At 46.9% G+C, this 12,688-nt stretch overlaps 1 protein-coding gene across 2 annotated transcripts; it reads left to right on the forward strand.

Annotated features, from left to right (window-relative positions):
- Positions 1-1,017: 1,017 nt before the first annotated feature.
- LOC105471721 (patr class I histocompatibility antigen, B-1 alpha chain-like) lies at positions 1,018-5,148 on the forward strand. 2 transcript variants are annotated; one of them, XM_071097316.1, is made up of 7 exons: positions 1,018-1,460; positions 1,591-1,860; positions 2,088-2,363; positions 2,930-3,205; positions 3,325-3,441; positions 4,011-4,070; positions 4,236-5,148. In XM_071097316.1, exons 1-7 carry the CDS (start codon positions 1,397-1,399, stop codon positions 4,238-4,240), a joined length of 1,068 nt encoding a protein of 355 aa, XP_070953417.1. In that variant the 5' UTR covers positions 1,018-1,396; the 3' UTR covers positions 4,241-5,148. The 2 variants fall into 2 exon arrangements, with proteins under 2 accessions (XP_070953417.1, XP_070953418.1); XM_071097317.1 differs by having other exon boundaries at positions 1,283-1,460; positions 1,703-1,860.
- Positions 5,149-12,688: the final 7,540 nt, after the last annotated feature.

The raw sequence follows: 12,688 nt of genomic DNA on the forward strand, positions 1-12,688 counted from the left end.
GACGAACAGAAACAAAAAGATACGAGACAAATTGAAAACATATAAATTGTAGACCAAAATCCAGCCATAGTAAGTGAAGAAATGACACGACATGAGTCACATTAGCAGGACCGCTGAGCACTGTGGGGAGAACAGACATGGGTAGGAGGTGAGGGACAGTGTTAGTGCCACAATTCAGGCGGGGACTAAGGGGAGAGGAGGGTGTGAGGGATGAGAGGGGCAGAGAGAAGGGCTGGAAGCAGGAGGTGAGGAAAAGGAGACAGGAAAGAATTCTAAAGCAGTGGAAGAGCCTAGTAGGGGGTTGTTTGCATTTGATATTTAATACATTTTGTGGGACTGCCAAAAACTAATGACCCCCTCATGATTAAAAAAAAGGGGGGGTTTACAAAAATACCAAGTGTCCAAATAACATGTGCACACTGCTTAGATGTGCAGAGTTCAGGAAAACAGGCAGTGCTTGAGCGTTGGTGAAGAGCCTTGGGACTGCATGGAGCACTGGCAGATTTGAGGTGATGACTACAGGCTCCCGGTTGCAATAGACAGTAACAAACCCTGCTTCTTCGTATTGAGGAGATGTTCTGGACTCACACAGGGAAACTCGGGCTAGGGAATGAAGATAATTTTAAATGCAACAACTCAGAGTCACAGATCCATAGTCTGGGAAAGTAAAACAGGAGCTTTGAGAGTTTAATTGTAATGCTGTTTTGACACAGGTCTTTTACAGATTGGAATTCTAATCATATAGGGATTACCAATATTGTACTATCTACTGTATTAAAAAACAAAAAGGAAACTGGTCTCCATGAGAATCTCTGTGTGGTGCCTTCAGACAAAACCTCACTAGGTTTAGAGAAAAAATCCCTGTCTCTACACCTCCATTCCCAGGGCGAGCTCACTCTCTGGCATGAAGTTCCCCGTGGTCAGTTTCCCTGTACAAAGGTCCAAGGGGAGAGGCAGGAGACCGAGGGAGGGAGTCGAGTTCAGGGTCGGGGATTCCAGGACGAGCACTGAAGAGGAAGGATCTGGGCGCAGCCTGGGAGTCTGTCCCTGGTTTCCACAGACAGATCCTTGTCCAGGACTTAGGCAGACAGTGTGACAAACAGGCTTGGTGTAGGAGAAGAGGAATCAGGACCAAGCCCCAGGTCCCAGGCGTCGCTCTCAGGGTCTCAGGGTACTGTTTGCACTGGGCAGGCGCTGCGTTGGGGATTCCCCACTCCGCTGAGTTTCACTTCTCCCAACCTGTGTTGGGTCCTTTTTACAGGGCTCTCGTGACGCGGCCCCAGTTCCCACTCCCATTGGGTGTCGGATTCTAGAGAAGCCAATCAGGGTCTCTGCGGTCCGGCTTCTAAAGTCCCCACTCAGACTCACACTCTCCCCGGACGCCTAGGATGGGGTCATGGCGCCTCGAGCCCTCCTCCTGCTGCTCTCGGGGGCCCTGGCCCTGACCGAGACCTGGGCCGGTGAGTCCGGGGTCGGGAGGGAGACGGCCTCGGCGGGGAGGAGCGAGGGGTCCGCCCGACGGGGGCGCAGGACCCGGGGAGCCGCGCGGGGAGGAGGGTCGGGCGGGTCTCAGCCCCTCCTCGCCCCCAGGCTCCCACTCCATGAGGTATTTCCACACCGCCGTGTCCCGGCCCGGCCGCGGGGAGCCCCGCTTCATCTCCGTGGGTTACGTGGATGACACGCAGTTCGTGCGGTTCGACAGCAACGCCGCGAGTCCGAGGATGGAGCCGCGGGCGCCGTGGATAGAGCAGGAGGGACCGGAGTATTGGGACCGGGAGACACAGAAAGCCAAGGCCCACGCACAGGTTTTCCGAGTGAACCTGCGCACCGCGCTTCGCTACTACAACCAGAGCGAGGCCGGTGAGTGACCCGGCCCGGGGCGCAGGTCACGACCCCTCCCCATGCCCCACGGACGGCCCGGGTCCGAGATCCACCCCGAGGCAGCAGGACCAGCCCAAGACCCTCGACCTGGGAGTGCCGCGGGCGCCTTTGCCCGGTTTCGGTTTCAGTTTAGGCCGAAATTCCCAAGGGTTGGTCGGGGCGGGGCGGGGCTCGGTGGGCGGGGCTGACCGCGGGGCCGGGGCCAGGGTCTCACACCTTCCAGAGGATGCATGGCTGCGACCTGGGGCCTGACGGGCGCCTCCTCCGCGGGTATCACCAGTTAGCCTATGATGGCAAGGATTACATCGCCCTGAACGGGGACCTGAGCTCCTGGAGCGCCGCGGATATGGCGGCTCAGGTCACACAGCGCAAGTGGGAGGCGGCCCGTGAAGCTGAGCAGCGGAGAGCGCACCTGGAGGGCGAGTGCCTGGAGTCGCTCCGCAGATACCTGGAGAACGGGAAGGAGACGCTGCAGCGCGTGGGTACCAGGGGCAGTGGGGAGCCTTCCCCGTCTCCTATAAATCTCCCAGGATGGCCTCCCACGAGGAGGGGAGGATAATGTGATCAGCGCTAGAATGTCGCCCTCCCTTGAATGGAGAATGGCATGAATTTTCCTGATTTCCTCTGAGGGCCCCCTCTGCTCTCTAGGACAATTAAGGGATGACGTCTCTGAGGAAATGGAGGGGAAGACAGTCCCTAAATACTGATCAGGGTTCCCCTTTGACCACCGCAGCAGCCTTGAGCTTTTTCTCTTAGGCCTTGTTCTCTTCCTCACACTCACCGTGTTTGAAGGTCTGATTCCAGCTTTTCTGAGTCCCTCGGCCTCCACTCAGGTCAGGACCAGAAGTCCCTGTTCCTCCCTCAGAGATTAGAACTTTCCAAGGAATAGGAGATTATCCCAGATGCCTGTGTCCAGGCTGGTGTCTGGCTTCTGTGCTCCCTCCCCCACCCCAGGTGTCCTGTTCATTCTCAGGGTGGTCACATGGGTGCTGCTGGGCTGTCTCATGAGAGATGCAAAGCCCCTGAATTTTCTGACTCTTCCCATCAGATCCCCCAAAAACACACGTGACCCACCACCCCGTCTCTGACCATGAGGCCACCCTGAGGTGCTGGGCCCTGGGCTTCTACCCTGCGGAGATCACACTGACCTGGCAGCGGGATGGGGAGGAGCAAACTCAGGACACTGAGCTTGTGGAGACCAGGCCAGCAGGGGACAGAACCTTCCAGAAATGGGCAGCTGTGGTGGTACCTTCTGGAGAAGAGCAGAGATACATGTGCCATGTGCAGCACCAGGGGCTGCTGGAGCCCCTCACCCTGAGATGGGGTAAGGAGGGGGATGAGGGGTCACATCTCAGGGAAAGCGGGAGCCCTTCTGGAGCCCTTCAGCAGGATCAGGGCTTAGGCCTTGGGGTCAGGGCCCCTCACCTTCTCCTCCTTCCCCAGAACGGGCTTCCCAGCCCTCCATCCCCATCGTGGGCATCGTTGCTGGCCTGGCTGTCTTAGGAACTGTGGTCACCGTAGCTGTGGTTGCTGCTGTGATGTGGTGGACAGAGAGCTCAGGTAGGGAAGGGGTGACGAGTGGGATCTGGATTTTCTTGTCCCACTGGGGGTTTCAAACCCCAGGTAGAAGTGTTCCCTGCCGCATTACTGGAAAGCACCATCCACTCATGGGCCGACCTTGCCTGGGTCCTGTGTGCCAGCACTTACTCTTCTGTGCAGCACCGTGACAAGGAAGGACAATGTATCACCTTGATGGTTGTGGTGTTGGGATTGTGATTCCAGCATTCATGAGTCAGGGGAAGGTCCCTGCTAAGGACAGACCTTAGGAGGGCGGTTGGTCCAGGACCCACACCTGCTTTCCTGGTGTTCCCTGGTCCTGCCCTGGGTCTGTAGTCATAGTTCTAGAAACTTCTCTTGGGTTCAAGACTAGGAGGTTCCTCTAAGATCCCATGGTTCCTCTAAGATCCCTCTAAGATCCTCACAGGACATTTACTTCCCGCAGGTGGAAAAAGCGGGAGCTACTGTAAGTGGTGGGGGCGGGAGTGTGGAGGAGCTCACCCACTCCATTATTCCTCCTGCACCACGTCTCCTGTGGGTTCTGACCAGGTCCTGTTTTTGTTCTACCCCAGGGAGCAGCAGTGCCCAGGGCTCTGATCAGGACTCTGATGAGTCTCTCATGGCCTGTAAAGGTGAGACCCTGGGGATTTGAAGTGGGTGGGGGTGGGGCAGAGGGGAAAGGCCTGGGTAATGGAGATTCTTTGACTGGGATGTTTCGAGTCTGTGGGGGGACTGTTCAGAGTGTCATCACTTACCATGCCTGACCTGAATTTGTTCATGACTACTGTTTTCTGTAGCCTGAGACAGCTGCCTTGTGTGGGACTGAGATGCAGGATTTTTTCACGCCTCCCCTTTGTGACTTCAAGAGCTTCTGGCATCTCTTCCTGCAAAGGCATCTGAATGTGTCTGCGTCCCTGTCAGCATAATGTGAGGAGGTGGAGAGACAGCCCACCCCCGTGTCCAACGTGACTCCTGTTCCCACGCTGACCTGTGTTCCCTCCCCAGTCATCTTTCCTTTCCAGAGAGGTGGGGCTGGATGTCTCCATCTTAGTCTCAACTTCATGCTGCATTGAGCTGCAACCTCTTACTTCCCTACTGAAAATAAGAATCTGAATAGAAATTTGTTTTCTCAATATTTGCCATGAGAAGTTGATGGGTTAATTAAATAAGTCAATTCCTAAAATTTGAGAGAGGAAATAAAGACCTGAGAACCTTCCAGAATCCACATGTTCCCTGTGCTGAGTCTGTTGCAGGTGGGGACTGGAGAAGGCTGTGAGGAGCCGAATGTGGACGGGGCCTGTGCCTAGTTGCTGTTCAGTCCCTCATAGGCTTTATGTGGTCAGTCCTCAGCTGGGTCACCTTCACTGCTCCATTGTCCTTGTCCCTTCAGTGGAAACTTGTCCAGCCGGAGCTGTGACTACAGAGGCTCACACATCACCCAGGGTGGCCCCTGCACATGGGAGTCCCTGTGCTTTCTGAGACAAATTTTCAGATCCATTCATTCCTGCCCTCCTTCTAGGGCTCCTCTCCTGCCCTCTCTCCCTGCCCTGGTTCTAGTGATCTTGGTGCTGGCTCAAGTCCCAACTCAAATCTAAAGCAGAGTGAAATTTAGGTTTATACTTGTTTGTGAAATTGGGCCCATCATCAAGGACTGTTCTTTCCTGAAGAGAGAAACCTGATTGTGTGCTGCGGTGTGTGGGGGGTTGGTGTGGGAGGAAGGATGGAGGAGGGAGGACCACAAGCAGCACTGCTGAGAAAAGCACAGGCAGCCTCGGTGTCAGTGTGAGGGGACCTTGTGCTGTGGCCACCACAAAACAGCATTTGGCCTGAAGCTATGTTAATAAAGATACTGGCTTTAGACTAGGGAGGTGCTCTGCACTGATCATTCATTCAACTGACCTTTGTCGTCAGCCAGACACAGGACAGAGTGGTTCTGCATCTGGGGAACATCACTGAAGTAAAATGAGAAAAATCTCTGACCTTGGGTAGCATGTGTTCCAATGCGGAGGCAGACGAAAGATACATTATAACCAGAGCAAGGGAAGAAAGTGCTAGAAGGTGGTAAGTGCTGTGAGACAGGTGACCCAGAGTGTGGGCAGTGGGGACAGGGAAGGTGGCTGGTGTGCTGGGGTGGTCAGTGTGTGCCACGTTGCAAAGGTGACCTTTGAGGAAAGATTTGAGGGACATGAGGAGTTGTCCATGAGGATGTCTGGGGAAGTTCTTTCCAGGCAGAGGATCCTCCAGTTCAAATGTACTAGAGCAGGAAGGTGTCTGTGTTTCCTGAAAAGCAAGGAGGCCAGGAGGGCTGGACAGAGAGAAACTGAGGTGAGGTCAGAGGTACAGCCAGAGCAGGTGGGCTTGAGGGGAGTGGGGAAGGATCTGACCTTTGCTCTGAGTGAGATGGGAGGTAGAGGACAATTTTGAGCAGAAGAGGGACATGGTACAACTACTTATTTATTTATTTATTTATTTATTTATTTATTTATTCATTCATTTATTTATTTAAGATGGAGTCTTGCTCTGTCACCCAGGCTGGAGTGCAATGGCATGATCCCCGCTCACTGCACCTCCGTCTTCCAGGTTCAAGCGATTCTCCTGCCTCAGCCTCCTGAGTAACTGGGATTACAGGTACCCACCACCAAGCCCGGCTAATTTTCGTAGTTTTAGTAGAGACAGGGTTTCGCCACATTGGCCAGGCTAGTCTCAAACTTCCAACCTCAAGTGATCTGCCCGTGTCGGCCTCCCAAAGTGCTGGGATACAGGCGTGAGCCACCAAGCCCAGCCACAACTTCTCTTCTAAAAGGATCTCTGACTGCTGTACTGAGAAGGGAATTGAGAGGTGAGGGACGAGGGAGGCAGAAGGGAAGAACAGTAGGAAGCGAGTGCAGTATTCCAGGCTGGAGATGTCGGTGACCTTGACTGGGGTGTGAGCAGGGGAAATAGTGGGACGTGAGGGGATTCTAGATGCATTTGAAGATGGACTCACAACATGTGCCAATGGATTGTATCTGTGATGTGAGAAAGATGAATCAAGGACACCCATAGTTGTAAAATGAGTGAGTAGAAGGAAGGGTGGAGCTGCTGTCAGTGGAGATGGGGAGACTCTGGCAGGAGCATACTGAGGAGGGGGCATCACAGGCACTCAGTGGAGATGTCTACTAGGAATGCAGGTGGGGGAGCTGGGGTGGAATTTAGACAGACAACTCCAGAGTTTAGGGGAAAGGAGAAATAGACTGGGCAGGAGAAATAGATTTAGGAGCTCACACTGTATAAATGATACTTAAAACCTCAAGCATGGATGAGGGCACCAAGGGAGTGGTTGACTATGGAAAAGAATGAGTGCAAGGACAGAACCCTGAACCTCCAGTTGTAAGGGATCTGAGCAGACCACACCCAGAGCAGACTGCACAGTTCTGACCCCAAGTCTAGAGGACACTTAGACAAGGAACTCCCATGTCCACAGGGATCACCTGGACGTGGTGCTGAGATCCAGGAAGTCCGGAGTTAAACAAGAGATTCTTGATTTATGACAAGGCTGGAGCTCATGCTGCTGGTCTCCAGATCAAGAACACCAGGATCCCACATGTCTGAGCATCAGCCTTGCCTATAGGGCTTGTTATATAAGTGATTCCTTGGTCTTGTGCATAATATTCTGAGACAGGGATTCTGGGGAGTGGCCTGTGTATTTTCTAAGCCCCGCCAGCAATCCTGTTGCTCAGCCACATTGGGAACCACTGAGATCAGAGATCAGAGAGTGGCCAGGGTGGGTGGGTGGAGTGGGTTTTCAAACCCTGTTTAAAAGAGGATTTTTCTCACAGAAAGAAAAGGGAGGATGTGTATCATCAGTTATGAGATGTGACATTCCCTGTTGTTCTCTCCACCATGAGGTAGAGGCCAGGTAGACAGTTCAGGATGTGGCTCTCGCACAAGGAACACCTGTGAATGCCGCTCTCTGACACCCGCCCACAGACTCATTTCCCACTCACTTCTTGGAGAAAACTGTGGAAACCAAATTTCTCTAATTTACACATACAGTAGCATACATGGTACTGGGGGCTAATTTTATTGTGGGGAAGGCCATAGAACTAGACTGGAAACTACACATCCAGAAACAGAATCCACAGCCCACCCTGGATCAGGTCCCTCCTAGGAACAACTGCCCCTGCTGCTGAGTACAGACGCCACTGCTCACACCTCTGACACCTGGTGCTGGACACTGGACACTGAGGCCAGGGGAGACGTCACTGCTGCACCTGGAAGCTGGACATCACTACTGTCACTCAGTCATCTTTACTAAAATGTGTTCTGCACAGTCCCAGCCTTTCTGTGTGACCTCACTCTGGCTCAGAGGCTGGCAGTGATATAGGAGTTAAGAAGAAATTATTTAGGCAGATAGTGAGGGTACAGAAGTCCTCAGTAAGGTTTTCCTTTTAATGAAATGCAGCCCGCAAGTCATTTTCTTTTCTAATAAAGAGCAGCCTGTAAAATTACTACATCTAATAATAGAGATAGACTCCAGTACAATAATAGTGGGGACTTCAACATCCAACCCTCAGCATTAAACAGATCATCTACACAGAAATCAAGAAGAAACATTGGATTTAAACGGAACTTTAGAACTCATAATGCTAACAGACATTTACAGAGCATTCTCTCTAACACTATAGAATATACTATACTCTTTTCATAACACATGGAATATTTTCTGGGAGATAGCCTATGTTAAGCCACAAAAAAACTCAACAAATTTTCAAAAGTTGAAACCATATCAAATATCTTCTCCAGTCACAATGGAATAAAACTGCAATTATACTCCAAGGGAAACTTTGGCAGCTAGACAAATACGTGGAAATTAAACAACATGCTCCTGAATAACTATTGAGTCAACAGATAAATTCAGATGGAAATCAAAAAGTTTCTTGAAACCAATGAAAATGGAAACACAACATATACCAAAACCTGTGGAATACAGTTAAACAAGGCTAAAAGGGACGTTTATAGCAATAAATGCCTACCTAAGAAAAGTAAAAACACTACAAATTAACAATATAACAATGAACCTGAAGGAACTAGAAAAGCAACAACAAACCACATCCAAAATTAGCAGAAAAAATAACAAAGATCAGAACAGAACTAAAGACTTCTAAAAACCAAGTAAATGATCAACCAAGTGAAAAGATCGTTCTACAAAAAGATAAACAAAAGTGATAAACCACTAGCTAGACAAACCAAGAAACAAAGAGAGAAGACTCAAACAGAATCAGAAAAGACAAACATTATAACTGATACTGCAAAAATACAAAAGATTATCAGAGACTATTATGAACAATTCTGTACTGACAAACTGGAAAACCTGGAGGATATGGATAAATTCCTGGAAACATACAACCTAGCAAGGTTAAATTAAGAAGAATAGAAAACCTGAAGTCCTAACATCCGTGAACCGTTCTGACAGCGGGTCCAGTGGGCCCCTGACCACCCTGTGATTATTTCCTCAGCGCTGGTTTGCATAATTGAAATAGACCTGCTCAGCAACAGGCAGAATCTGCAGTTCACTTCCTTTTTTAACTTTTATTTTCAGTTCAGGGGTACTGGTACAGGCTGTTTTATAGGTAAACTTGTGTTGTGGGAGTTTGTTGCACAGATTATTTAATCACCCAGGTTTTAAGCGTAGTAACCATTAGTTATTTTTCCTGATCCTCTCCCTCCTTCCACCTTCAACCTTCTGTAAGGCGCTGGTGTGTGTTGTTCCCCTCTCTGTCTCTATGCGTTCTCATCATTTAGCTCCCACTTATAAGTAAGAACATGCAGTATTTGCTTCTCTGTCCCTGCATTAGTTTGCTAAGGATAATGACTTCCAGCTCCATCCATGTCCCTGCAAAGGACATGATCTTGTTACTTTTTCTGGCTGCATAGTAATCCATGGTGTATATGTACCACATTGTCTTTATCCAGTCTATCATTGATGGGCATTTAAGTTGAGTCCACGTCTTTGCTATTGTGAATGTTGCTGCAATGAGCATATGTGTGCCTATGTCTTTATAAGAGAATGATTTGTATTCCTTTGGGTATAATGGTATTCTGTCTTTAGGTCTTTCAGAAATCACCACACAGTCTTCCACAATGGCTGACCTAATTTGCACTCCAACCAACAATGTATAAATATTCCCTTTTTCTCCACAAACTCACGAGCATCTGTTATTTTTTGGCTTTTTAATAATCGCCGTTCTGCCTGGTGTGAGATAGTGTCTCATTGTGGTTTTGATTTGCATTTCTCTAATGATGAGTGATGTTGAGCTTTTTTTCATATGTTTGTTGGCTGCATGTATGTCTTCTTTTGAGAAGTGTCTGTTCATATGCTTTGCCCACTTTTTAAAGGGGTTGTTTTGTTTTTTCTTGTACATTTGTTTAAGTTCCTTATAGATGCTAGATATTAGACCTTTGTCTGATGCATAGTTCACAAAAAATTTTCCCCATTCTCTACGTTGTCTGTTCACTCTGTTGATAATTTCTTTTGCTGTGCAGTAGCTCTTTAGTTTAATTAGATCCCATTTGTCAATTTTTGATTCTGTTATGCTTGCTTTTGGCATCTTTGTCATAAAATCATTGCCCATGCCTGTGTCCTGAATGGTACTGCCTAGGTTATCTTCCAGGGTTTTTATAGTTTTGGGTTTTACATTTAAGTCTTTAATCCATCTCGAGGTGATTTTTGTATATGTTGTAAGGAAGGGGTTCAGTTTCAATCTTCTGTGTATGGTTAGCCAGTTATCCCAGCACCATTTATAAACAGGGAATCATTCCCCATTGCTTGTTTCTGTCAGATTTGTCAAAGATCGTAGTTGTAGGTGTGTGGTCTTTTTTCTGGGTTCTCTATGCCGTTCCATTTGTCTATGTGTCTGTTTTTGTACCAGTACCATGCCGTTTTGGTTACTGCAGCCCTGAAGTATAGTTGAAATCCGGTACCTTGATATCTTCAGCTTTGTTCCTTTTACCTAGGATTGCCTTGGCTATTTGGGCTCTTTTTTGGTCTCATGTGTATTATAAAATAATTTTTTCTAGTTCTGTGAAGAATGTCCATAGTAGTTTGATAGGAATAGCATTGAATCTGTACATTGCATGAGGAAGTATGGCCATTTTCACTATATTGATTTTTCCTATCCATAAGCATAGGAAATTTTTTCATTTGTTTGCATCATCTCTGATTTCTTTGAACAGTGGTTTGTAGTTCTCCTTGTAGAGATCTTTTACCTCCCAAGTTAGCTGTATTCCTAGGTATTTTATTCTTTTTGTGGCAGTTGTAAATGGGAGTTCATTCGTGATTTGGCTCTCAGCTTACCTGTTGTTGGTGTGTAGGAATGCTAGTAATTTTTGCACATTGATTTTGTATCCTGAGACTTTGCTGAAGTTGTTTATCAGCTTAAGAAGCTTTTGGGCTGAGCCTGTTCACCTGTCAATCATCTGGTCCTGGGCTTTTTTGTGGTTTGTAGGCTGTTTATTACTGCCTCAAGTTCAGAACTCGTTATTTGTTCAGGGATTGAATTTATTCCTGATTCAGTCTTGGGGGCGGTGTATGTGTCCAGGAATTTATCCATTTCTTCTAGATTTTCTAGTTTACATGCGTAGAGGTATTCATAATATTTTCTGGTAGTTTCTTGTATTTCTGTGGGGTCAGTGGTAATGTTCTTCTTGTTTCTAATTGTGTTTATTTGAATTTTCTTTCTTCTTTATTAGTCTAGCTAGTGGTCTATATATTTTTGTAATTTTTTTTTCAGAAACCTCCTGACTTCACTGATCTTTTGAATGCTTTTGTGTGTCTCTGTCTCCTTCAGGAGACAATACCTTTGTTAATTTTTTTTGTTGTTATTTCTTGTCCTCTGCTAGCTTAGGGATGTGATTACTCTTTGTTCTCAAGTTCTTTTAGTTGTGATTTTAGGTTGTTAACTTGAGATCTTTCTAACTTTTTTATGTGGGCATTTACAGCTATAAATTTCCCTCTTAACACTGCCTTAGCCCTTTCCCAGAGATTCTGGTACATTGTATCTTTGTTCTTATTTGTTTCAAAGAACTTCTTGATTTTTGCCCTAATTTCATTATTTACCCAAAACTCATTCAAGAACAGATTATTCAATTTCTCTTTAATTGTATGGTTTGAGTGAATTTCTTATTCTTGATTTTGAATTTGATTGCACTATGGTCCAAGAGACTGTTATTATTTCAGTTCTTTTGCATTTGCTGAGGAGTGTTTTACTTCCAATTGTGTGATTGATTTTAGAATAAGTGCCATGTGGCAATGAGAAAAATGTATATTCTGTTGTTTTGGGGTGGAGAGTTCTATAGATGTCTATCAGGTCCATTTGATCCAGGACTGAGTTCAGGTCCTGAATACCTCTGTTAATTTTCTGTATTGCTGATCTGTCTAATATTGTCAGTGGGGAATTAAAGTCTACCACTATTATTGTGTGAGATTCTAAGTCTCTTTGAAGGTCTCTAAGAACCTGCTTATGAATCTGGGTGTGCCTGTATTGGGTGCATATATATTTAGGATAGTTAGATCTCCTGTTGAATTAAACCCTTTACCCATACGTAATGCCCCTTTTTTTAAAAAAATCTTTTTTCATCTTTGTTGGTTTAAAGTCTGTTTTGTCAGAAACTAAGATTGCACCCCTGACTTTTTTCCTGCTTTCTATTTGCATGGTAAAGTTTCCTTCATCCCTTTATTTTGAGCCTATGTGTGTCACTGCATTGCATGAGATGAGTGTATTGAAGACAGCATACTGATGGGTCTTGGTTCTTTATCCAGCTTGCCCATCTGCATCTTTTAAATGGGGCATTTAGCTTATTTACATTAAAATTAGTCTTGATATGTATGGATTTGATCTTGTTATCATGATGTTAGTTGGCTACTTTGCAGACTTGCTTATGTGGTTGCTTTATTGTATATTTCACAATCTGTGTATTTCAGTGTGTTTTTGTAGTGGCTGGTAACTGTCTTTCCTTTCCACGTTTAGTGCTTGTTTTAGGAGTTCTTGTAATGCAAGTCTGGTGGTAATGAATTCCAGTGGCATTTGTTTGTCTGAAAATAATCTTATTTCTCCTTTGTTGATGAAGCTTAGTTTGACCGGATATGAAATTTTGGGTTGGACATTCTTTTCTTTAAGAATGTTGAATATTGGCCCTCAATCTCTTCAGGCTTGTAGGGTTTCCACTGAGAGGTCCACTGTTAGTCTAATCGGCTTCCCTTTGTAGATAA

This window comes from Macaca nemestrina, chromosome 5, assembly GCF_043159975.1.
Source record: "Macaca nemestrina isolate mMacNem1 chromosome 5, mMacNem.hap1, whole genome shotgun sequence".
In the NCBI taxonomy this organism is placed as follows: domain Eukaryota; kingdom Metazoa; phylum Chordata; class Mammalia; order Primates; family Cercopithecidae; genus Macaca; species Macaca nemestrina.